The 24,860-nt window shown below is 45.2% G+C and overlaps 1 protein-coding gene across 1 annotated transcript; it reads left to right on the top strand.

Annotated features, from left to right (window-relative positions):
- Positions 1-156: 156 nt before the first annotated feature.
- On the top strand, positions 157-24,598 carry CASP3 (caspase 3). Its single transcript, XM_090036111.1, has 7 exons — positions 157-290; positions 10,042-10,140; positions 10,661-10,785; positions 11,763-11,891; positions 14,738-14,913; positions 16,114-16,231; positions 22,757-24,598. The coding sequence occupies exons 2-7, from the start codon at positions 10,067-10,069 to the stop codon at positions 22,981-22,983; spliced, it is 849 nt and encodes a 282-aa protein (XP_089892237.1). The 5' UTR covers positions 157-290; positions 10,042-10,066; the 3' UTR covers positions 22,984-24,598.
- The last annotated feature ends 262 nt before the right edge of the window (positions 24,599-24,860 follow it).

Below are 24,860 nucleotides of genomic sequence, written 5' to 3' on the forward strand. Positions count from 1 at the left end.
TGTCGCTCTGCTTGCTGCTCCCTGCCGTGTGGCGGAGACGGAGGCCACGTGCGGTACCAGCCCTGCAGCAGAAGCCCCAGGCACGACCCCAGCCCAGGGACGGGCTAAGAGACACCACAACCCTCCCACAACGACACCCCCACTCCCCGCGCTGTGGGGGTGGGAAGCCGCCGCAAAGGCTGCCGGGAGCCCCCCCCCCCGCGCTTCGAACAAACCGCGCGGGGCGGGGCTTCGGCTTCCCTTTGCCCGCAGCTCGGGCGGCGCTCGCAGCGGGACGAGCACGGTGGCAGGTCGGTACCACAGCGCGGCGCCGGGGAAGGGGAGTGGGGATTCCGCCCCCGTGGTGCTGCCCGCGGGTCCCGTGCGAGGACCAGTCTCCTCGCCGCGGCGGGGGAGGTGGCGGCGCGGGCCCGCCGGACAAAGGCTGCGCCCAGCGCGGGGTAAGAGGCTGCGGAGCCTGCGCGGACTTGGCGGCGCCGCCCCAGCCCCGGCTTTAGCTCTCAGTCTCGCCCTTCGCCGCCCGCTGCTCCCCGCTGTCTGGGACCCGGCTGCTTAGCGCGGCGATCCCCGCTGGCCCGGTCACTTGGCAGCGGGGAGTGGTGCCCGTTCCTCCCCCGCCTCCTGAGCTGCCGTTGTAGAAAGAGCGTTTGAGTGAGGTTGTACCCCTCACTGGGTGCAGGAAATAGGGAAGAGGCAAGGATTTATGTGGGTGGAGTCTTGTACTGGACCCCGGTTTGGTTGGGAGAGACTTAGACAAGCTTTTGGACGCAGTTAGAGCCGGGTGATGCTGCTGAAGTGTCCCTGCCCGGCTCCCTATAACTTCTGCTTTGACTTGCCCTCTCTTCCCCCACTGGCCACTGTATTCAGCAGCTCAACTAGGTCTGTCCCAACTGAGCGGTTACATTGTGGTTTGGGGTGTTAGCAGGAGTCTGGACGCCAGGCTCTAGAACGGCTTCTCTGCCCATGCGGCTCATGTGCAGCCAGCCAAAAAATGCCAAAGGCTTGGTGACATTCCCTGGCTTGAAAAGTGCTGCTGCCTGAGCAAGACTCAGCTGACCCAAAGAGCTTCAAATTTGTCTCTCTGCTATACCACACACAGAAATTATACCGTTAGCTGATGCTGAACGGGCTTGCCCCATACGTAAATAAATGCCTGATCCCCAAACGGCAGCCTTTGCCCTGGAAAATTAACACCAAGCCAGCTGCTTATTCTGACTCAAGATACTAAGGATGGTTTTGGAAGAGGCCAAATCGCCAGAGCTGTGTTTATCAACCTAGCAGCCGCCTACGATACAGTTAACCACCAGTTCCTCCACAAGGCCCCAGAAATGACAAAAGATCTGTACCTTACAGAGGTGATATGAACCTAGCTCAAAAACACTCTTTTTGCCAAAAGATGGGATGGGAACTGAAGTAGATGGAGGTGACAGATTAATGGCCTCCGCCAAAAGAAGCATACTTGCACCACTGTTATAGAACATGACTAGCTGATCAATTTGGAAACAAAAGGTTTCATCTGTGCAGACAGCCTGTGCATAACATGCCCAAACACTAGCTTTGACAATGTTGAAAAATCCCTTATGGAAGCACTAATTGGCCTAACTTCATACTACACTGAAAACCAATTGTGTATCAGCCCAACAAAAACCCAACCATGTATGTGCCTTCTGTCTGAAAAACCATTGAGGCCAACCACCGGCTCAGCACTGCATGTCTGGGACCCCACTATCCCAATCCAGTTTACCTTGTAGTCACCTTCGATCAAACCCTCATATAAAGCACACATCATGAAGACAAGAGCAAAGGTGAGCACTCAGAACAACTTTCTGCATAACTTCACCAGCTTGAAATGGGGAGTGAGCCTCTCAACCATTGGAAACACTGCTCTGGCTTCCAGCTTCTCTGCTGAGTATGCCCTGTACCAAGTGCCTTGACCCTATTCTGAATGATAGCTGCTATCACAGGATGTCTGAAGCCTACCAGCCTAAACAGGGCTAGCTGGCAATGCTCTGCCTGACATCAGAAGAGCAGTGGCCTGCAGGATAGAATCATTAAGACAAACTGAAGATGTGAGATGCCCCCTGTATGACCATCCTGCAACACCCAAACATCTGAAATCACGCAGGAGCTTCCACACCAGCACCCAACCTCTCAATGCCACACTCAAGGAGACAAGACTCCTACACATGTGGAATGAAAGGCTGAATAAAGTTTACCTGACAGTGGAATAAGGGCATTCCAGCAGCCGAGCCCTTACCACTAGGGGCTGATGAACCATGGCAAAGGCGGCAGATTCTCAACTTCCTACGTGCTGGAGTTAAGTGCTTTAAGAAACCAGTGAAGAAGGGGCTATACCATCAGTTCAACCCTCTTTGACTGTGGCACAGAGCCTCAGGCTATGCAACTCCTGCTGTAATAATGTCTGCTGCTTGCAGGTGCATGTACAATGAAAGACCTCACAAAGTACAATAAATGAGCATGTGTAACAAAATGGTCAATGGTTTTGTAGAGACACGAGAAGAAGATGACAACCAAGCAGCTGGTCCAATAAAAGATACCACCCACACACATCCTTGACTCTGACATGGAAATAGTATGTTTCTGCAGCCCCCATGGTTTCCATCAGGGTCCCTGTCCAAGGTATCCTCAGCCTGAACCTGTTAAGAAAGAGGAGTGTGCTGGCATTTCTGTCAGGTTGCAACCTTTGACCTATGCCTTCTGGTTTCTTTGTTGCATATCTGCCTCCCGTTAGATATTAGATAAGCTTGAAATTCTGTTTCTTACCTCAGAAGCCATCTGAACTCTAAAAAGTGCTCGGTTGCTACTATGATGAAAGCAGTATAAGAGCTGTATATAATGGGTCTGTGCTATTTTATCCAGCCAACATTTCTGGGTCATCTCCTCCAGGAGCAAATTCAAGGCCTGATATTCCTGTTGTTCCCAGATTTTTTAGGTGTCTATGAAATCAGTGCAGTTCTTGACAGTTTTGCTACAGCCTAATAATTATGAATAGAGTTAGCGAACATATTTGACTGAAGTTGTTCCTGAAAAATGTAGTTTGAGATTGACTGAAATATTTTGCAAATTTATGCAGATTGCAGCAAATCAAAAATAAATTCTAAAATGGTTGACACCTGTTGTTTTGACTTGCCTGTTCAAAATACTGTTTAATTTCCAAATTTTACTTTCATTAAAATACTTCTGAAGATGTTAAATAATGTTCAAGAAGAGAATTAAAAAAACGATTTAAGAAACTAACTTCCCTTTGTTTCTACATTGGTCTAGTCTTCTGAATAGGATCTGGGAAATCGAGCACAAATGGTAAAGTTTATTATATTACATATGGCCAACTGCTGAAGTTTATAGTATTACAGTAACAGTTGCTTTCAGTAAGTGGACTTATGCTCCATTGGCTTCCCTGAACCTCTTTGTATAGATGCATAGTTTCACATTCACGATACATTTCTTTTTAATATCTTTCATTATGCATGATTATATTGTTTTTATTTAGAGAGCTAAGGACTTAAATCAGATGAGCTACTGCATTGGTCTCCAACCCCTTGCTTGCAGGAAATATGTTTCCCAAAGGATGTTCCAGCATAGTTCCTGGTAACAGGAAATCTTGCTTTCCCCAGATACATCTCACTTTAGGTTAACAGGGAGAACAAAGCGTGATGTTTCCCACAGCAGATTATTTCTTCAGCATTGTTACCACTGAAGGCTGGGGACTGCTGAGGTAATAAATGAAGAATGACTACTTGAAATTGGACCAGCATAATACAAGAAGTCAGGCTGGTGAGCTAAGAAAAGCCTTTTGGAGAGTTTACACCCACAGTGTAGTCTCTCTGCTTATTGTTAATTCATAGATGTTATGGCCCAAAGCCACCATTACTGTTATGTGGTTTAACTTCTTGAATAAACTAAGCCATTTAATTTACTCCCAAATTTATGCTTTGAGTCCTAAAGCTTTTAGAAAGCTATCCAGTCTTCACTGAAAGATTTCAAATGATGGTGAATCTACCATATCCCTAGGTTACAGTTGTTAATTATCCTCTTACACAATAGCTACTACACCTCATTTCAGTTTGAATGTTTCTCATTTTAGCTTCCGGCTACTAAGTATTGTTATGCAGCTGTCTGCTAGGTTAAAGAGCCCTTTGAACTGTAGGGTTTTTTTTCCCATTGTACATGGCCAGGTCACCTCTTAGCTCTCAGTTTTTAAGCAAATAGTTTGAGCTGTGTAAATCTCTCATTGTAAAGCATATTTTCTAGTTCTCAAATCTCTCTTATACTTTCTCTGAAGTCCTTACAATCTTTCAACATCGCTTTTAAAAGTTTGGACGTAATATCAACAGTGGAGTCTTAAGTCAGAAGGCAGGGTAGATATGCACTGTATAGGCTAACTAAATCAGAAATGCATAGCATAAGCCAGGGGTTCCCAATCTTTTTTATGCTGAGGACCAGCAGGTTGTTGACTGGAAGTGACCACAGACCGGCAAGCTGTGGACTGGAAGTGACTGTGAACCAGCAAATTGCAGACCAGCAGTGACCAGCATACTGTGGGGAGGTAGCCAACCCTTTTTTTTATATTCAGAATAAAAAAGGGTTGACTGCTGCTCCACAGTATGCTGGTCACTTCCAGTCCATGGTCACTTCTGGTCTGGCAGCTAGCCCTCCTGCAGACCAGCAGATAACCCTTCACGGCCTGCCACGGGGCCACAGCCCAGGGATTGGGAACCCCTGGCATAACCTTTATGAAAGCTTTGCGAAAGCTTATACTATGCATCTCTGATTTAGTTAGTCTGCAAGGAGCAAATCTACCCTGCCTTCTGCCTTACCAATTAATCCTTTCAGCCAAAACATTTCACTGGACAAATATATTCACCAGGTATCTAGAATAACCCCATAATCCTTTTCTAAGTCATTGCTTTCCAGGATACAATCCTCCTTTCCAATATGGCTTATACTGATAGTAGATTTATGGCTTTACATTTTTTGTTTTGTTTTGTGTTAGCATATTTTCTATTAATTCAGAATAAATCATCAAGTATTAGACTTACTGAAAGAAATTTCCTTAGTGGCCACAGGCAAAATTAGAAAACCAAATTACAGTGTAGTAACTCCATGCTTCAGCTACTGTGTCATGCAGTATGTATTGTTTGTTTTTTTTCCCCCATGTTGCATCATTTTACTTGACAGAGCCTAATTTAAGCATTTGCCATCTGTTACCTATGGATGCAAACAAACCATAAAGCTATCCCTGCGGTTAATAAAAAGAGATGTTTTAAGAAATACTTGTTTAGAGCAGTGGTTGACGGTGTTTTCCAGCAGTGGAATGGAATGGCCCAGCTTGTGTCCAAGGCGGGCTGGCACTAGGACTTGCCTGTCACTGCTACTTCTTCCTGCTGCCACTTTTCTCTCCTGCCTGGCTGCAACACAGCACAAGAAAACTCCTCACTGCTGAGCTGCCCAGCTTACACAGCCCCCCCGCCGCCCCACCTCCCCCCACCTATGGGCCCCAGCTCTGCTAATCAGATGCCATGGCCCATAGGTTACTAACCCCTGCTTTTGAGGGTTAAGAGACTAGAAACCACAGTTCTTTCCAAGGGATGAGAGGAACTCATTTTCCCTATTGACACTTGAGGACTGCTGACAATGATTCCCATGAAGCCTTTGTCAGTGGAAGGATGATAGTTTCACTAACGCTTTTCACAACACTACATAATTTTCTGGATGTGGCTGTTAGAAAGCACTTTTCATTCATCTCTTGCCCACCCATTTGGGACAGGATTCTTTCCTTAAGTGTTAAAGAAACATAATTTTTTGTCTTTTTTTTTTTTTTTTACAGTATTATGCTCCATATACAGGGAGTTCATTGTAATAACTACTGTTGTCTTTGTTTCATAGCATAGCATAATATGTGTTCCATATGTGAACTATGGTTATATAGAGCATAACTCCACAGATCCAGATTTCAGTAGCATGAGTAAGAAAATGTGCAGTATTTAATATTAGCAATATTCTATAGAGAAATGTAGTTTAAATGTTTATTATTCAAGTCTGTTGTTTCTTTTTTCCTTCTAGGCTGGTCATTTTAGACAGCTGTACTGGTCATTCCAGTATTCCATGCGTGCACACTTTCTGCTTGTTCTCTTAGTTCAGGGGTGTCAAACTCACCTCCTCCCTATTAAATCCACGCAGCAGGGCTCCTCATATGGTCATGCCTCCAAAATCTCTGGTCCTCCCCCAGCCTAGCAGCCTGGAAGGAGTGCCTCTGCAGGCCAGATGCTGCCCTTGGGCCATGTGTCTGACAGTCTTGCCTTAGAAGAATATTTGCAGTTTTCCAGTGTAATTGTATAGGGTGAAAAACTGCAGAGAGAAAATAAATCACAGATGATCTTGTAAAATTCTTAACTCATAGCTTCTGTTTTGGTATGCTTATTTTAGTATCGCTGTGATGATCACTACTTCACAACAGTTGGCATATATTGAACACATGTTGTCTTGTCCATAGCCATTTGAATGTTCAGGGTGTTTGAATGTTTTCGGGTGTGTGGAGTAACTGGATACTATTCAGTTATTTACTCTTTTTATCATAGGAAATTGAATATTATTTCAATTTATAGCAATTTCCCATAATGTATATGTTTCATAATTCAGATGTATACTTGTGTCCTAAAATGAAGCATTGTTAAACTGGAGTTAGGGACTGGATTAGTAATGGCTCTAACTCATTTGACTTTTGTAAAGAAGATTAGTAACCGATCATTGTTACAACAAAAGGAATAACCTGGAAGAGCTATGCTAAATTTAAAAAAAATTGTATTCATAATGTACTATGCATGTAGGTTATGACAATTATTTTGTTTTGTAGCCTGCCAGAAGTTCTAATTTTTGGACCTGCTTCAAAGACTGCTTCTTTGGCACACACCCCTATACATGAATTTACAGAGCACATTCACTTATATCTTCTACTCCTTTTGTAGCATCTGTCTCTCATGTCTGTGATCTTTTTATTATTAATAAAAATAAGAAATTGAGTAGAAGCTACCCTGTAATGCAAAGTAAATATTCTACTAGCTAAGGAAAAAAGACGCATGTTATGCCAGTGGTGACCAGCTATTTCTTTGCCGGGGGGGAGGGGGGGTTATTTATTTTCAATTCTATCACTGTTAAAAGCTTCTCTTACCTAAGCTGATACTTTAAGCATTAGGGATACAGATCTATAGAAGCAAAACAAGGAATAAAAATCTATAGAAGAAAAACAATAATTTAAATTAATTCTGAATGTGTTTTCCCAAAGTACTTTTTTCACCCTTCATAGTATGAGATCACCCTCCTTAGAGAGATGTATCCTCTGTTTGACAGAGTATGACATCATTGCATTAGCTAAGTAAGATGAGGTAATTCTTAGCCATACTGCTATAAATTATCTAGAACCAGCCTTCTCCCAAGAGCATTGCTGCTGCCTTGTGTTGGTATCAGCATTGTGGAATGGAAAATAATGTTTCTGACAGAGCCCAGCAACAAAAAGATGACTGCTCCTAGGTCTGTCTTTTGTTCTTCAGACAAGTGCAGCTGGGTTGTTTCATTAAGATGCTCAAAAATTCCTAGGACGTTAAAGGTGAATTGCAGGTATTGCATTGAAAACAAAGTGGATATATTGGTGTTTTAATGCCCAGATCAAGGGGAAGTAGAGCATTCAGCACATAACTGACTTCAATCTGTTACTTCAGTTCTCATGGTCACAAAGGCTACCTCCACGTAAAAGACTACAGCATACATTCAAGTCATATAGCAGCTGTTACTGTAACCTCTCTAGCCTATGTAATTAGCCAAAAATGTGTATTGTAAAAGCTTTTTTTGTGTGTTTTATAATAGGAATTTTCCACACTTTATGTGTAAAATGTTTGGCTTTTTTTAAATAACTACAGTTCATTATAATTCAAAGATAGACTTACTACTTATTGGTGCTAAACATGGGGTTTACAATCCGGTAGAGTTTCAGGGGTATACATGACATTAACATCTTTTCTATATTGGACAGTTAATATGCTGCAAACTAAGATATACATTAACAGTGAATTTCCCATAGGTGCTGTAAAATCACACCCTAGCTTATTGTGCACTAACTTCCTTGTGTAGACAAGCCCTTAATGATTGTGTCTCAGTGTCCCTGTGCCCCTAGAAGAATAAAATGAGAGAGGGTGGGAATTAATGTAAGATCAGCTGTAGGCTTTTCCTTCCTATTTCTTCCTATTTGCACCAATCTTTACTATTTATCATTTCAGTTACAGTAGCAACCACTGTCCCCAGTCAAGGTCAAATTCTACGCTAGGCGTTAGATGCCATTTGCTTTATCAACCCCCCTCTCATTTCACCAGTTGGCACCACTTGAACCAGATCCCTAATCAAGTCTAAGGGTACAGGCACAGGACAAAAAGTGGACATATAATGCACATACAATTCCAATTATAAAGCAGCCCCATAGGGATGCAGCTGGGTGTCCTGGGCAGCAACAACTTCTGGTTTCACGAATCAGGTCTGATGAAATAGTGGGTAGTCTGTTTATAGCTAATGGTAAGCTTATGTTTAGATTTGCTGTGTACTGTGTGGTTTTCATGGGCAGCCAAAGATAAACTGAATCTAGTTTTAACTTTTGTATCTTTTTATGGGTTGCAGCAGGGGTGTCAAACTCTCTCCAGGCCCTCAGCTGGATCTGTGGAGCCAGCAACAGCTGTGGTGGGTCTGGGTTCAGGTTTGAGGGTGAGTGGCCAGCAGCACAGGTTGGGGAGCAGGTGGCAATACGGGTCTAGAAGTGGGTGGTGTTTGGATCAGGAGCAGGCGGTAAGAGCTGTGAGAGAGCAGACAGTGGTGTGGATCCAGGGGCAGAAGCAGCACAAATGAGGAAACAGATGGCAGTCCAGGATGGACAGCAACAGAGCAAACAAAGATTGTATTTGCACAACCCTAGCTTGTATTGCTGCTGATAGCCCTGTCTCATTAATCATTACAGATAACTAGCAGTGCTGGATTAGGTTAAAACAATGTAAACGTTTGCTGGTTATAATTGGATCAGGAATCATACCTGACTTATCAGTAGATGTACATTGGGTGGGCAGGAAGTCATATACAGTACATAGTGTATGCTCCCCAGTAATTCTATGGAGTATGTACATTACCTCATCAGAGACCTTGCAAACCACTATCTAGCCTCAGTTGAAAGTCTGCCTGTTTGAGGATATTTTCTGTTTCTCTTATGTCTGAACTGGAGTGATCAGAATTTAACACTGTAGTACAGTAGTCAATGCAAAGTAGGAACACAGGGCTGGAAGGGGCCTCTCCAGTCTGCTGCATTCATAAACAGCCATTTAACCACAGATTTCTAAAAATTGGTCACTACAAACCCTCACATACAACTAAAAAGCACAAAACTATAGGTAAAACAGAATTCTTTCCTTCAGTATCTGATCTAAGACTTAACATACTGTGGAAGTCAAGCTAATGGATTGTTTGCGTCACTCTTCTGAATACAGGCAACAAATCTGCTGTTCTTCAGGCATAGGGTACTATCCCAGTTCACTACAGGAGCTGCTATTTTATGTGTCAGTTCTTTCAGTATTCTGGACAGAAATGATCTAACCCCCCCCCGATATTGTGACAGAAAGCCATCTAAGTTTTGCTTCCATCAGTTTATATAATAGCACAATAAGATTTTTCAGGGCTATTTTCTATATAATTATTTATCCATACTGCTATTTTATTTGCTGTTTTGAGCAGGTGCTGTCACTGATTAGTTAAGACTAACCCCTATGTCTTTTTTCCTGAGTGATTAAACTTAATATAGAACACAATACTATCTACAGACAGGTCGTATGAGTCTTTCCAAATGTGCAATATTCAGAAAAAATCAGTTATACAAATTCAGTCATGCTGACCAGTTGCCTCACTTGAAATTATCTTGTAGTTCCTTGTGGTAATAAAGCAATGCATATATAAACTGAAAGTAGGAATTGGTTTCATACATTTCTGTTTTACTAGGTTTTCACGTTAAAAGAGAACAACAATGGCAGACTTAGAAGCCGGACTGCAGTCAGGAGAAGATGTAACAGATGCAAAATCTTTCATTGGCTCTGAACAGTGAGTGGGGTGTCTTTAATTTTATTGTTGTGAGAGGGGACCTTTCAAAGGGTTTTGTGTAGGTTGGAAGTAGGGGTTGTATTCAGTTTATCTCAGAATCAATTACGTGCATCACCTGCCCGTCTACATTGTCGAAGTAGATGCACTTCCTGGGCACATAGTCCAACATTGTTAAAAATTGCAAATTAAATAAATCAAGATGCAATACGAAAAAGTAAATTGCTTTTTTTATTTGTCTAACTGTATGTTTAATAGAACTGTACACACACAGTTTCACATGCTGGAGCTTTACTGTTCAGCATGGTTCTGCAGGCTGTTTTACACAGGTGACTGACTACCTGTACCTGTGTGAAACTGAGTGGATCTTACCAAGGATATTTTCATTGATGAAAATTGTATTGTAACAATATTAATGCTGATATAACATTATAGCAAGATTATAAATGGATTGAGGACATTTTATTTCTATGAATGCTTGGTGGACTTTGTAAACTCATCTGTTTATATTTCCTGGTTTCAGAAAGAACCCACCTGCTGGTAAATCCATGGACTCTGAAATACTGCCAGATGACCGTTACAAAATGGATTATCCAGAGATGGGGATGTGTGTAATAGTAAATAATAAGAACTTCCATCAAGACACTGGTATCTACTGCTATTTCTATGTTCTTTTTACATTTTTGTCTTAATTGAGATAAAGCAATAAAACATAATTTTCTTCAAAATTAAATATGCAACGAAATGGTCTTGATATTTGTAAGAAAAATTTAATCAATACGTACTGCAAAATATGTGAGGGGTAGGAATCTGTGAATACACCAGAGTATAGGAATAGGGAACTTGAAATCCTTAACAAACTGGTTTGCAATGCAAACTCATCTCAGGTCTTCAGTTTTGGCACATTACTTAAACTCATAGACAACATAAAGCCTACAGGCCTCCGCTTACACCCAGGCTGGGGCTGGACAGTGAGGAGCTATGATAGGGATGGGCAGCTGGAAGCTGTGCTCTCATTGTCACCACTTCTCTCTACTTCCTGCTCCTTGGCTGCTGTGCAGGCAGTTTCCATCTGGTGGAGAACTGAGCCAGGGCTGGGCAGCTTCCAGCTGTGCCTGCACTGCTGTTGGGGGCAGAGAAGATTTGAGGGGGAAGTGGGAGGAGTGAGTGGATAGGCAGCTGGGAGAAGTGGAAGCAGTGCAGACAGCTTTCAGCTCCCCTGGCTTCAGCACAGCTTACAGCTGTTTGGCCTTAGCACAGGCTCAGGCAAAGCTCCCTTGCTGCTGACACACCACCAAAACCACCCAGCCTATGCCTGACTGGACCCTCTGACCTACAGCTTAAAAAGGTTGCCAGTACTTGCCATAGATTATTTTTTCACAGCATTTCTTTTTTAGAAGAAAAATGCTGATTTTTTTTTTAATGAATAATCTTTGATTCTCTAAATAAATGCCTAGTGTAGCTGATGCTTTTTTTTGCACAGGTGTAAATCTGAAAAAACATTGGTTTCAGTGGAGTTATTCCAGAGTTATCTGAGTATAACTGAGAAAAGTATTTAGCTCTGATATCTCATTCGCATTGTATTTTCATAATGAACTCACAGTAAATCTTTTTTTAATCTACAGGAATGGCATTTCGAGCCGGTACAGATGCAGATGCTGCACTTATCAGAGAAACTTTTATAACTTTAGGTTACAAAGTCAAGCTTAACAATGATCTTAAATGTGAGCAAATTCTTAGCCTTTTGAAAAATGGTAAGTAATAATAAGCTAGGCATTGGGGCTGTGTGAAACAGGCCCTATTCAGGTCCTGATTCGGGCTGAATCCAAGACAGCAATTCGATTCGTTGACGGATCACGGTCCCTGATTCGATTAGGCCAAGTCTGAATCTGAAGATTCAATCCTGATTCAGAGACTCAGCAATTCAGCTATAGACACAGCTTTAAATGTTTTTTCTACGTACCTCAAGGTACCAGGCATGGTTCATGAACACTTCAATGCCAGGACAGATGGAGTGTCCCACAGAAGCGCGGTGTGCTTGGCAGTGAACTCCCACACATGCTCAGCAGTGAACCTGGAAGTGGATCAGAAGTACTTCCAGTCCACTTCCGGGTCCACCGGAGAGCACGCTGTGGGCCCCGCACCCACCCAGCTTGGCAATCGGCTGCAGGGGGACCCCAGGTGCCCCCCCCCCCCGACCCAGGAGGCACCAGCTAGTGGGGCACAAGGGAGGACCCCCAGCATTCATGAGCTCGCTGGTACCATGAGGTATGTAGGAAAAACATTTAAAGCTTTGTCTATGTCCAAATCTCTGAATCCTTCCGAATCTCTCTGAATCGATTCGGAGGGTTCTGATTTGATTCAGGAGATTAAAGGATCTCCTGATTTGATTTGGATTTGGAGATTTGGCCACCAAATCAGGCCAGATCTCCACCAAATCTAATCAGGGACCAGAGCTTCGCACAGCCCTACTAGGCGTGCATATTACAATGTTGCTATGGTGTAAAGCACAGGTGTTGAACTCACTAACAGCTCCACACCAGATCCAATCTGCAGGGCTCCTCATGGACCAGATCCATGGGGGTGGCTGCCATTGCCACTGTGGGCAGCAGTGAGGGGTCCCACTCCCCAGGGACATCCCAACAGTGTGAGGAGCACCAGTCAGAACCAGCCCTGTAGTGAGGTCCTGTCCCTGCATGATAGGTGGAGCAGGTTTTATTCCCTGTGTAGTGATCCCACAATGGTGATGGTGGTGGGTCTGGGGCATGGGTCCACTGGCAGAACCAGTGGGTCCAGATGTGAGATCTGGAGGTGGCAGCAGCAAACCAAATTCATTGGTAACAGCAATGGCCAGCAGAGCCTAAGGGCTCTGAACTTTGTAGCAGGGCATCCCCCCAACTTCTGGTGGTTTGCTGGTAGCGTGGCAGGCTGGATAGAGCAGGCCGTATGCTTGACACTCCTGGTATACATTTCTTCAAACACTTAGCGAGTGAATAGCGAATGCTTCTAACCAGTAGAAAATCATGGCTACAAAAAAAATTATGATTTCTGTTATTTTAGGGTCTTTGGGCTGGATCCTCTGAGATGCTGAGAACTTGGGGCAGACCCAGCAAAGAATGTGCTTAATTTTAAAACTCATCTATAATCTACTAGCTTCAGCAACACTGCTCACATGCTTAAATATTTTGTGGAATTAGCCCAGAACATTCTTCACCTTGCAGGATTGCATCCTATATGTAGTTTACTAATACTATCAAAATCTAAACTTCCTTTCACCTCAGCTTTGTGTTCACAACTGCTTCAGCACTGCTTTCTTCTCACAGCCCCTGCTTTGGAAAGCGAATGAAGAAGTATTTTTAATCTATCTTAGACTTTAAAGTTCCTTCCTGTAAGGATCTGTTCACTGTGTACTTCTAACATATATTAAAACTACCAATAATTGACTTAAAATAATATTTTTCATTTTAAATTTCATTTACATTTTCCTCCTGTATCATGACTTAACTTTCATATTTACTGCTGCTATAAATCTGCTTCTATTCCTACCATTACTTCTGTAATTATTATGGGGATATGGCCACAGTATTTCAACAGTCTTTCCTGCACCCCAAGAATCAGTTTAGCAAAGGTATTTGCTCCATCTTGGGAGAAATGCAGCAGAAGGTTCAGGTTTCGTTTAGCCATGTTTTGATTAAGGAATCCGAACCCTGAAAAAACAGAACAGCAAGAAAATTTTATATAATGGAAAAATAAGACCAACTCCCTTGCGTGATCTGAAAAAATTGTAGGGACAACAACATTGGGGACGAGGCAGGCACAAAGGGCAACACAGTGAAAGCTATGAGTAACTTGTGAAAACCCAGCAGGATATTTTGAGTTTGATTCAGAGATGAGTTACATGTACTTCCAGAAGAAGAATATAATTCAGGTGAAGCATTCTGGATCACTTTCATGTAAAGTAGGGTAATTGGGAAAAAATAAGAGGATTAATTGCAATAGCACTCAAAGAATGAACTCAGTGGAGTATGAAATTAATGTTAACCTGAAACTATGCATATAATAGTGATAGGTGTTGCAGGAAACAACTTATAAATGTTTATGATAGAAGCTTGAATTGGTATCCTTGGCTCTTCCACTGTCCAACAAGGCATCTGATCCACTGTGACCCAGTGATTCAGGAAAATACACGCACCCTCATTGAAGTTGTTCTGGCAAGCAGGGAGAATGTTACTGTATTAGTCAGTTTTGGTTGTCAAGCAGCTCTTTACTCAAGATGTCAGTGTTGCTCCCCAAAATGCAGAATGTTGATTTAGTTAATTTCTTTTTCTAAAGTTCAAAAGACTGGACCACAAGGTCTCTTGCCAGCAGTCAAAATTGACTGAGTGGCTTTTGAGGCAGGTGGGGTGGGGTAAGACTATCCTACGGTGAAGTTAATTAATTTACTGTAGCCAAATACTGGCACACATGTAGACAGTAATGCTTTACTACAGAGCTAATTAGTCAACTGCAGTAAAGGGCATGTGTAGATGCACCCAAGAATTGTCAGAATTCCTAAAATAAATACATAAATTGAATATAAGTATTTATCTTTTCTTTCCAGTTGCTAAAGAAGATCACAGCAAGCGGAGCAGTTTTGCTTGTGTGTTGTTAAGTCATGGTGATGAGGGAGTGATCTTCGGTACAGATGGTCCTCTTGAGTTGAAAATATTAACAGGACTCTTCAAAGGTCAAAGATGCAAGACTCTAGTTGGAAAGCCAAAACTCTTCTTTATTCAGGTAATATTAACTGATTTGGTAAATACTTACTATGTGCAAGTTTTGCTTAGGCACTGAGGCAAACCAAGAGTTTTATACTTCCTTTGTTTCCTGCTTGAGGAATAGAGTACTTTCCATGAGTGCAAGAGGCATGACTCTGGCTCTTTGTAGATAGCCAGTTGATATGATAGGCTAAGCTATGAATTTCAGAGGGGTAATTGAAAGAATTATTTAAAATAGTGGTGCTCAACCTTTTTGGCCAGCTGGTGGGATGGGCAGTGCCCAGGTTGTCCACGAGCCGGATCTTGTTGGTCCCAATCTGGCACAGGGTGGTTGAGGCAGGGCCCCATCCAGCTGCACCCCTGCTGCACTGAGGGGTGCAGGTGGCATCCAGGGGCCCCAGCCTAGCTCAGTGTGTGGGGAGGGGACATGGCCAAGCCCCAGCCTGGCCCTGCAGAGGCGTAAGGTGGGGAGCTTTGCCCAGCCCCATCCAGGCCAGAGAAAGGGATATAGCCTGGCTTCATCGTGCCATGGGGGTGAGAGAAGAGGCATGGCCTAGCCCCAGCCTGCTGCATGGGGGTCGGGGTTTGGGAATTTGGCTGTAGGGAAGGGTGGCAATATTTATTGCCACCACTCCCCTGCAGCCAAATTTCCCAATCTGTGGGCAGCCCTGAAGGCTGGAATACCTATGGCTCCATGGGATGCATTTGTCCCGTGGGCTGGAGATTGAGCACTCCTGCTTTAAAACATTAGTTAGAATTTCAATGAGTTCTTAAATATGAAATCAATGTATTCACTGTAAGGGTGGCCAGAGCCTGGAATAGGCTTCCCAGAAATGTGGTGCTCTCACCTTCCCTGGAAATCTTCAAAAGGAGACTGGATAGGCATCTGGCTGGGGTCTTATGACCCCTCCCACCCCCAGTGCTTATTCCTGCCCATGGCAGGAGGTCGGACTTGATGATCTGTCTAGGTCCCTTCCAACTTATTGATTCTATGATTCTATGTTAAATGAATAAACCTTTAATTTACTAGAACTGGGGCAATCAGTTACAGAAACTCAGATTGTTTTACTTGGCATTCTGACAATAGGATTCTCATTCTTAATTCATTTAATAGTTTTTGAAATGTGAAACAGCTCTTCAAATTATGTTTAAATTAAAGTTTTAATTAACAGTAAATATTGTGATTATGTCTTTAACGTTTTTGTTCATTACCAAGTAGGCTTGTAGAGGGACAGATTTGGATCCTGGCATTGAGACAGACAGTGGACCAGAGGAAGGAATGTGTCAGAGAATACCTATAGAAGCAGACTTTTTATATGCATATTCTACTGCTCCTGGTAAGAGCTTCACTGAAAAATTCTTCATGGCTAAATATATAGAAATGTGTTTGTACTGATACAGGCAAGGTTCTTTGGATAGATGTGATATCTTTCATTAGACCAACTGAGTAGTTGGAAAAAAGTTCTTAGCAAGCTTTTGGACGCAGTCACCCTTCTTCAGGCACAGGGAGTCTCTGCTGTTCTGAGACTCCAGAGAATGAGAGAAGCTAAAAGTCTGACAGGATGTCAGGGAGAATGTAAATAGGTAGAAATTAGGAAAACAAAAGGTGGAGCAGGGTTTTTAGTTGTAGCCGTGTTGGTCTAAGGCAGTGGTCTCCAACCTTTTTCAGTAGGAGATCTTCTTTGGCATTTAAAAGCAACCCAAGACCTACTGTGCATTCCCCCCTGCCCCCACCCAGCAGGTAAATCTGTGGGGAGGGAAGGTGGGGGTGCAGATCAAGGCAAAGGGAGAAAAAATATTTGGGTGTGCAGCCCCCCAGCAGGTAAGTCTCTGGGGAAAAGGGTGGGAGGAAGGGAAAGGGCTGTGAGGGGAGGGGGCAAATCAAGGCTCCAGTCCAGTTCCTCCTCAGTGGGGTCTTGATCTGGCCACCCAACCCCAAAGGCAGTGAGGGAGGGAGTGGGGCTGGGGCAAGGCAGTGGGATGGAGCCATAAGTGGCTCATCCATGGGGAGAGGGAGGCACGCACCCCAGGAAGGCATGCGGGGTGTGTGCCCCCAAGTCTGCACCCTGGCTGGGCTGGCTGCCACTGTGGGCTGGGTGGGGCCAGGGCTACACTGGGGTGCACTAGGGCCAGGCGGCGATAGAACTGGGAGAGGGGCTATGGGGGATACTACTGGCACCCAAAAATTTGCCATAACCTCCCCCATGGTGCCCCTTACAGTGCCGCCACCACTGCCTGGCTTGAGTGCAGCACGGCCCAGCTCCCCACCATGAATGCCTTCCAGCCCCAGCCCGCTCTCCCCCCCGCGCAGATCCCAGGGGGAGGGGTGGGCTCTTCATGGCAAGGACCTGGGCTCCCCACCAGGGGAGATGCCTTGTTGGACCTGGTGCTGGCCACGGGTGATGACCTGGTGAGGGGGCTGCGGGTGCTGAACCACCTGGGGAACAGTGATCATGACCTGCTGGAATTCACCATCCAGTGCAAGGTGGCAAAGGCCTGCTGGAAGGCAGCAGCCCTAGATTTCAGGCGGGTGGACTTCAATGAGCTAAGGAGAATAGTTGGGGAAGCACTGAGGTCCCAGAGGGGAGGGGAGCCAGGTGTCCAAACAGAGTGGTCACTCCTTAAGGAGATGATCCTCCAAGCCCAAAGGGAGGTAATCCCAACATGGATCAAAGGGAGCAGGATGGCGCAAAAGCCCCCATGGCTCACCAAAAGCATCTGGGAATGTCTTCTAGCAAAAAGAAAGGTGTACACCCAATGGAAAGGAGGGGCCATCACCAGGGAGGACTATACCATGGTTGCTCGGGGATGCAGGGGGGCGGTCAGGAAGGCCAAGGGGGAGATGGAACTGGAACTAGCTACCCGGATCAAGGACAACAAGAAGTCCTTTTTTAAATACATATGGGGCAAAAATAAGGTACCAGGTAACATGGGGCCCCTGCAAGACACGCTGGAAAATTTGATCATTATACCAGACAACAAAGCTAACCTATTTAACAACTTCTTTGCCTCCATTTTCCTGAGCAGGGACCGGATTAGCCCTGCCACTGGGCCCCCCTCAGGCCCCAGGGGAGGCGCTCCTAGCCAAGGGTCAGTGAGGATCTAGTCAGGGAACTTCTGGAGGGACTGGATGTATTTAAATCAGCTGGTCTGGACAATCTCCACTCCAGAGTGCTGAGGGAATTAGCTGAGGTCATTGCAGGACCCCGGCACGGCTTTACGAGCACTCGTGGTGCTCTGGTGTGGTGGCAGAGGACTGGGGCCATTGTGGTCCCATCTTCAAAAAAAGGAGGAAGGAGGACCCAGGAAACTATAGGTCAGTTAATCTTACCTCGATCCTGGGTAAGCTTTTTGAGAGAATTATTCTGGCACGTGTCCATGAGGGGCCAGCAGGGGAGATTATGTTTAGGGGCAAACAAGATGGGTTCATTAAAGGCAGGTCCTGTTAGACCAACCTGGTGGCCTTCTACGACCAGGTCACCAAATCCTTAGATGCAGGGGTAGCAGTGGACATAGTCTTCCTGGACTTTTGGAAGGCCTTCGACACTGTCTCTCACCCCATTCTTATTAAGAAACTGGGGGGCTGTGGTGTCGACACCTACACAGTCAAATGGGTCGCCAACTGGCTGGAGGGCCGCACCCAGAGAGTGGTAGTGGATGGGTCATTTTCGACCTGAAGGAAAGTGGGCAGTGGGGTTCCGCAGGGCTCGGTCCTCGGGCCCACACTGTTCAACATCTTCATCAGTGACTTGGACGAGGGGGTAAAAAGCACCCTGTTCAAATTTGCTGATGATACTAAGGTGTGGGGGGATGTGGGCATGCTAGAAGGAAGGAATAGGCTACAATTGGACCTAGACAGGTTACAGGGGTGGGCAGATGAGAATAGGATAGGATTCAACACTAACAAGTGCAAGGTGATGCACCTGGGGAGGAAGAACCAGCACCATACCGACAGGCTGGGGAACTCCCTTCTCGTCAGTGCAGAGGCAGAAAAGGATCTTGGAGTCATCACTGATGCCAAGATGAACATGGGCTGGCAGTGTGGGGATGCAGTCAGGAATGCCAACCGCACCTTGTCATGCATCCACAGATGCATCTCAGGCAGGTCCAAGGAGGTGATACTTCCCCTCTATGCATCACTGGCCAGGCCACAGCTGAAGTACTGCATCCAATTCTGGGATCCGCACTTCAAGAGAGATGTGGACAACATGGAGAGGGAACAGAGGAGAGCCACTCGCATGATCAGGGGGCAGCAGGGCAGGCCCTACGAGGAGAGGCTACAGGACCTGAACCTATTCAGCCTCCACAAGAGGCAGAAGGCTGAGGGGGGATCTAGTGGCCTGTTACAAACTAGTCAGAGGGGACCAGCAGGCATTGGGGGAGTCCCTGTTCCCCTGAGCACTACTAGGAGTGACTAGGAATAACGGTCACAAGCTGGCAGAGGGTAAATGTAGATTAGACATAAGGAGGCGCTACTTCACTGTCAGGGTGGCTAGGACCTGGAACCAACTTCCAAGCAAAGTGGTGCTGGCTCCTACCTTGGGGGTCTTTAAGACAAGGCTAGACAGTCACCCTGCTGGGGTCGTTTGACCCCAGTACTCTTTCCTGCCGTGGCAGGGGGTTGGATTTGATGATCTGCTCAGGTCCCTTCCAACCTTACTAACTATGAAACTACACTCAGGCCAGGCGGTGGCAGCGCTGTGTGGAGTGGCTACAGCAAATTTTTGGGTGCCTGCATCCCACCCCTCCCATAGCCTCACTCCCTTCACCATCACCGCCCAACCCAGGATGCAAAACTGGGGGCACAGGCCCCCCATGCCTTCCCCGTGTGTGTACCCCACATCCCAGCACCCCTGGACAACCTGCTTCCAGCTTTGCCCCGCACCCCAGCTATGCACAGCTTGCCCCTGCTCCAGCCCCACTCCCTGCTTCACAGCTGCTGCACTGCCTAGCTTTTGTGGGAGGCAGCTGCAGTTGTGGGCTGGACTTTGCGCTCTAAGCCCTGCTGCAGCAACTGGAGCAGGAGCAGCTCCAAGCCACATGCATCCCACACTGAGCTGAGCCTTGTCCCCTGCCCTCCCAGTGGCTGGAAGCACATGGTGTCGGACCACTTCCGGATGTGCAGTGGGGCTCTGGATGCAAAGCCCAGCCGGGAATGCTAGCTGCCTCTGCCATGCGCAGATGGGGTGGGGGTGGGGGGGCATGTGTCCCCCAGGGCCTCCACTGGGGTGCACAGAGTGTTGGGACCACCCCCTCCTTCCACACCCCTGGAGAGCCACCCAGGCTTGATTCTCCCACCACCCACCCAGGAGGGGCCCCACTCACCTTATTCCTGCTCCTGCCTCTACAGCACTCTGTCCCTCACCGCGGGGACCTCGATCTGGCCCCCACCCCTTCCCTCCCCCAGGGACTGACCTGCTAGGTTGGGTGTAGGGCTCATGCTCAGTCCCCCCAGCCTCAGATTGACTCCAAGAAGCTCCAAGATCAACCAGTGACCACTGGTCTGAGGACATAGGCAAGGTTCGTTGAGTAGATGTAGGTCTTTTATTAGACCAGCTGAGTAGTTGGAAAAAAGTTCTTAGCAAGCTTCCAGGAGCAGTCTTGAAGACAGATGACTGCTCCCAAAAGCTTGCTAAGAACTTTTTTCCAACTGCTCAATTGGTCTAATAAAAGAGATCACATCTGCACAAAGAACCTTGCCTGCCAAAGGTAGAGCAGGGAAGGGAGGTGGGGAAAAAGCACAGGGAAAGAAAACCAAAGGTGAGGAAGGAAGACTACAATAGTAGTAACTCAAATTAGAAAAGAACCTGTCTGTGAAAAGAGGAAAAAAAGAAATAGCTGGAAATTAGGAAGACAAAGGGCAGGAAAGTAGGGTAGGAAAGGGGAGAAATGGGGGTGGGAAAGAAAAGTGTAAGAGGTCAGGTCTGGCAGGTACTTGGTGAACGTCTACCTTTCTTTTTTTGTTTAAATTCATTCTCTTTTTTGTGTTACCACATACATCCACCAAATGAGGTAGTGGTCCAATGGCTCTTTTTACCACAAAATGAATATAAGTCTATATCATTGGCAAACCTTCAGGCTCAAACATTTCTTTGCAGACACATTGTGTACCTGTAACTGATTGGATTCATGCAAATTAGGACAAGTAACAAAAAGCATTGCCATTTAGAGTGAGGTTGAAGAGAGGCAGGGATGGTGACAGTGGGCGCATCTAGATGAGATGCTATGTCACCATAGCAACATGCTATGACATAGCTTAAGTGGGCACAAACCGTGATGCCGCAGCAACATCGCTGTAACAATGTGCTCCTTTGCTATAGCACATTGCTACGGCAACCCCTAGAGGCTAAAAATAACTGTGCTGCCAGTATGGGCTGTTACTGCACCGTCATTTAATATTTCCAACAGGAAGTACAGTCTCTGTTATCCGGCATCCCTGGGGTAAGGGAATTGCCAGTTATGTAAAAATTCCAGTTATCTGAAAACCCCCAGCAAGGGTTTTCAAGTAACACAGGGGAGGGGAGGGTGTGGCAGCAGGCACTCATGGAGCAGCCACATGCAGAGCGGTGGCAGTTGTCGCCGCATGTGAGCTTTCCGCCACCCGGCATCTGGCCAGCCAGCCAGAAATTCTGGTTAATGAAACTTTCAGTTATTTAAATGTCAGCAGAAATTTTACTATACTAAATGATGGCACAGTAACAATGGCGCAATAGGGCCACGTGTAGACACATCCACCAGCTCAGATCCCCCCACACGCTTACCTGCATCTATCTACTGAGTCTGATCCCAGGACCCTGCTTGGCAGGGGTGTGTCTGCCTGGTGTGTGTGTGCACGTGTCTGCCTGGATGGGGGGTCAGGGTGTATCTGCTTGCCTGGCTGGCGGGTGGAGAGGTGTGTGTCTGTCTGTGTCTCTGTCTGCCTGGCTGGTGTGTGCGTGTGTGTTTCTGCCTGATTGGTGCATGCATGTGTATGTGTGTGTGTCTACCTGGCTGGGGTGGGTGTGTGTATGTCTCTCTGTGGCGTGTGTGTGTGTGTGTGTCTTCCTGCCTGCTTGGTATGTGTGTGTGTATGTGTGTCTGCCTGCCTGGGGGGGGTGTGTGTGTGTGTGTGTATGTGTCTGGCTGGCTGGGGGGAGGGGTGTGTGTGCATGTCTGCCTGATTGGTGCGTGCGTGTGTCTGCCTGGCTGGTGTGTGTCTATCTGTGGCTTGTGTGTATGTGCATCTTCCTGCCTGCCTGGCTGGTGTGTGCATGTGTGTGTCTGTCTGGCTGGTGTGTGTGTCCATGTGTGTGCGCCCGTGTGTGTGTGTCTGTATAGCTGCCTGGTTGGTATATGCGTGTGTGTGTGTGTGTGTGTGTGTGTGTGTGCGCGCGCGCGCCTGCCTGGATGGTGTGTGTGTGTGTGTCTGCCTGGCTGGTGTGTGTGTGCGCGCGCATGTGCGCGTGTCTGCCAGACTGGGGTGGGTGGGTGTGTTTCTGCCTGCCTGGCTAGTGTGTGCATATGTATGTATGTTTGTCTGTATGTGTGCGTGTTGGTGGCTGGTGCGCGCGTGTTTGTGTGTATGTCTGTGGCTGAGCAGCAGCACAGGAGGAGGGGTTGCCTTTTTCCCAGCACACAGGCAAGTATGTAGCTGGGATTAATGCACGTTAAACAAATTAATGCATTAATTGCAGGCGTTCATTGCAATTAATTGACCGCCCTAATTGCAAACATATTGGGAATGGTGTGTTGCCATTTATTTAAAAACCTTTGTGTTTAAATGCTTGATGAAAGATTGTTCTTATGATCAAAATATACTTTCCACAATTGTTCTGTCACATTTTGCAAGACTCTGATAAATATTATGTATCCCACTTCTGCAGGCTATTACTCCTGGAGAAACTCAGCGGTGGGCTCCTGGTTTATTCAGTCACTATGTACAATGCTGAAACAGCATGCAAAGAATCTTGAGCTTATGCAGATCTTAACACGTGTAAATCGCAAGGTGGCAGAGTTTAGCTCGTGTTCAAACCGAACAGAGTTTGATTCAAAGAAGCAAATTCCCTGTATTGTGTCCATGCTTACCAAAGATGTGTACTTTTCTCACTGAAGACCAGCACCTTTATTTGTATTTGTAATTTATGCATAGAATAACAGTAATTTATACATTGAATACCAGTTACAAATCTGAGTTACCGTTCACTACTGTATGTAAGTAGCCTAGATGAAATTAAGACTATTTAACATTAAATTTGTGCAGTATTGAAGAGGTTAACATGATGTTACCACTAGCTGAAATAAGGACAAGTTTGAAAGTAGTGGTTCCTGAAAAATTAGGAGGAGATGGATTGAATTGCATATTCTCCTTTTTAGATGCATCATTTCATTCTGGCTGGAATAGGAAGTCATGAAACTTTAGGTTCTCTTTTCATCTATGAAATCTCATTAGGAAGGGATTCAGAAAATGGTATGCACCACAATCATTTCATTGATGGTGGTGATACTACATTAGTGTCACTACAAATTAGTGTATTTGAGAAGTACCATATTTTCCTCACATAACGCACCCATTTTCTCCTAAACCAGCTAGGGGAAATTTGGGTGTGTATTATATGTGGAAAAGATGGATTCCCAGAGGTCCAGAGATTTGATGGCAGGGGGTGCAGTGGTAGCATTAATTGTTGTGGCTTCCACAACCACCCAGAGCCATAGCAATTAACACTGCCACCACTCTCTCACGGCCAAGTCTCCAGATCCTTGAGGAGGCCTTGGCTGGCTGACATGCTGCTGCATGCCAGATTGATTCTGTATGCCAGCCCAGTCCACAGCTGAACCCATCACCCCAGATCAGGCTGATGCATGGGTCAGTCCATATCTGAACCCAGTGCCTGGCCATGGAGATCCCAGACCTCAGGTACTTGCCCATACTCCATGGTAAGATTTTTTTTTCCCTGCTTCTTGGGGCCTTCCAAAAACCAAGAGTGCACATTATAATCAAGATCATGCTATAGGTGAGAAAACATGGTGCTCTAGAGGACTGTGTGAACTATGGGAAGATACCATTCTTTGTATACAGGGAGGCATCCTATTCATTCAGCTGTTTTGTGGAATAGCTAAGACAGCATTCCTGAAAAATGCTCCTTGCTTGCTACTCTCAACTCCCTATAGATAAAGGTGCTTAACACCTGCTGACAGCACTTGATGCCTTGCAGGATGAAAACAAAATGGGACTATACTTTTGAGTGACAAACTCCAGTTTTTGGCCATATATCATGAGATTTTTTTTGTTTTTCTTTAAATACTGTATGTACATGATTCCATCTGTCACCAAAAATAAATGTGTCATATTGGAGAAAACTCAGTGACTTTTTTTAAAGTATCAATTTTTATAATTTAATAAAAGGTCTGGTAAAACAGCATATTTAAATCTCTCATTAGGTTTTTCCACTTAGTGAAACTCTATACTGGTATGTAAAAGTGAATCAGATTTTTAAAGTCATAATAAGTTTAATCATAAATATTTTTATCTTCATTGATAACAGTCAAAATCTTCTGATTTAATGGAAAAAGGAAACTCAGAATTGTAAATGACTATTGTATGCCTGCAGACAAGACTTTTTAAACTTTTTAAAAAATAGGTAGCATGAAGTAATGGTAGCAGCTCGACATTCACTTTGATAAAGTCTTTTGAATTTTTTTTTATCAATTAAATATTGTTAATTTAACAGTGCTTTCCTGTCTTTTATTCTCATCTATTTTTCAACCTAACTTGTCATTTTCAACTTTACATTTGTTTAACCTTTCCTCCCACCCTCGCCTGTTGTGGTTTTTCTTCCCTTCTTTTTCCTTCACACCAAACATTGAGAGGAAATGAAAGAACAACAGATCAGTTTTTATATAGAACCACATTCTGAGGCACCTGGAATTGTGCACATGAAGTGTTAAAACTGCTCAAATTGTCTGTGGGAGGGAGAGACCTGGGTTCCA

This window comes from Crocodylus siamensis, chromosome 2 (genome assembly GCF_052110815.1).
Source record: "Crocodylus siamensis isolate JL-2025a chromosome 2, ASM5211081v1, whole genome shotgun sequence".
Classification (NCBI taxonomy): Eukaryota; Metazoa; Chordata; order Crocodylia; family Crocodylidae; genus Crocodylus; species Crocodylus siamensis.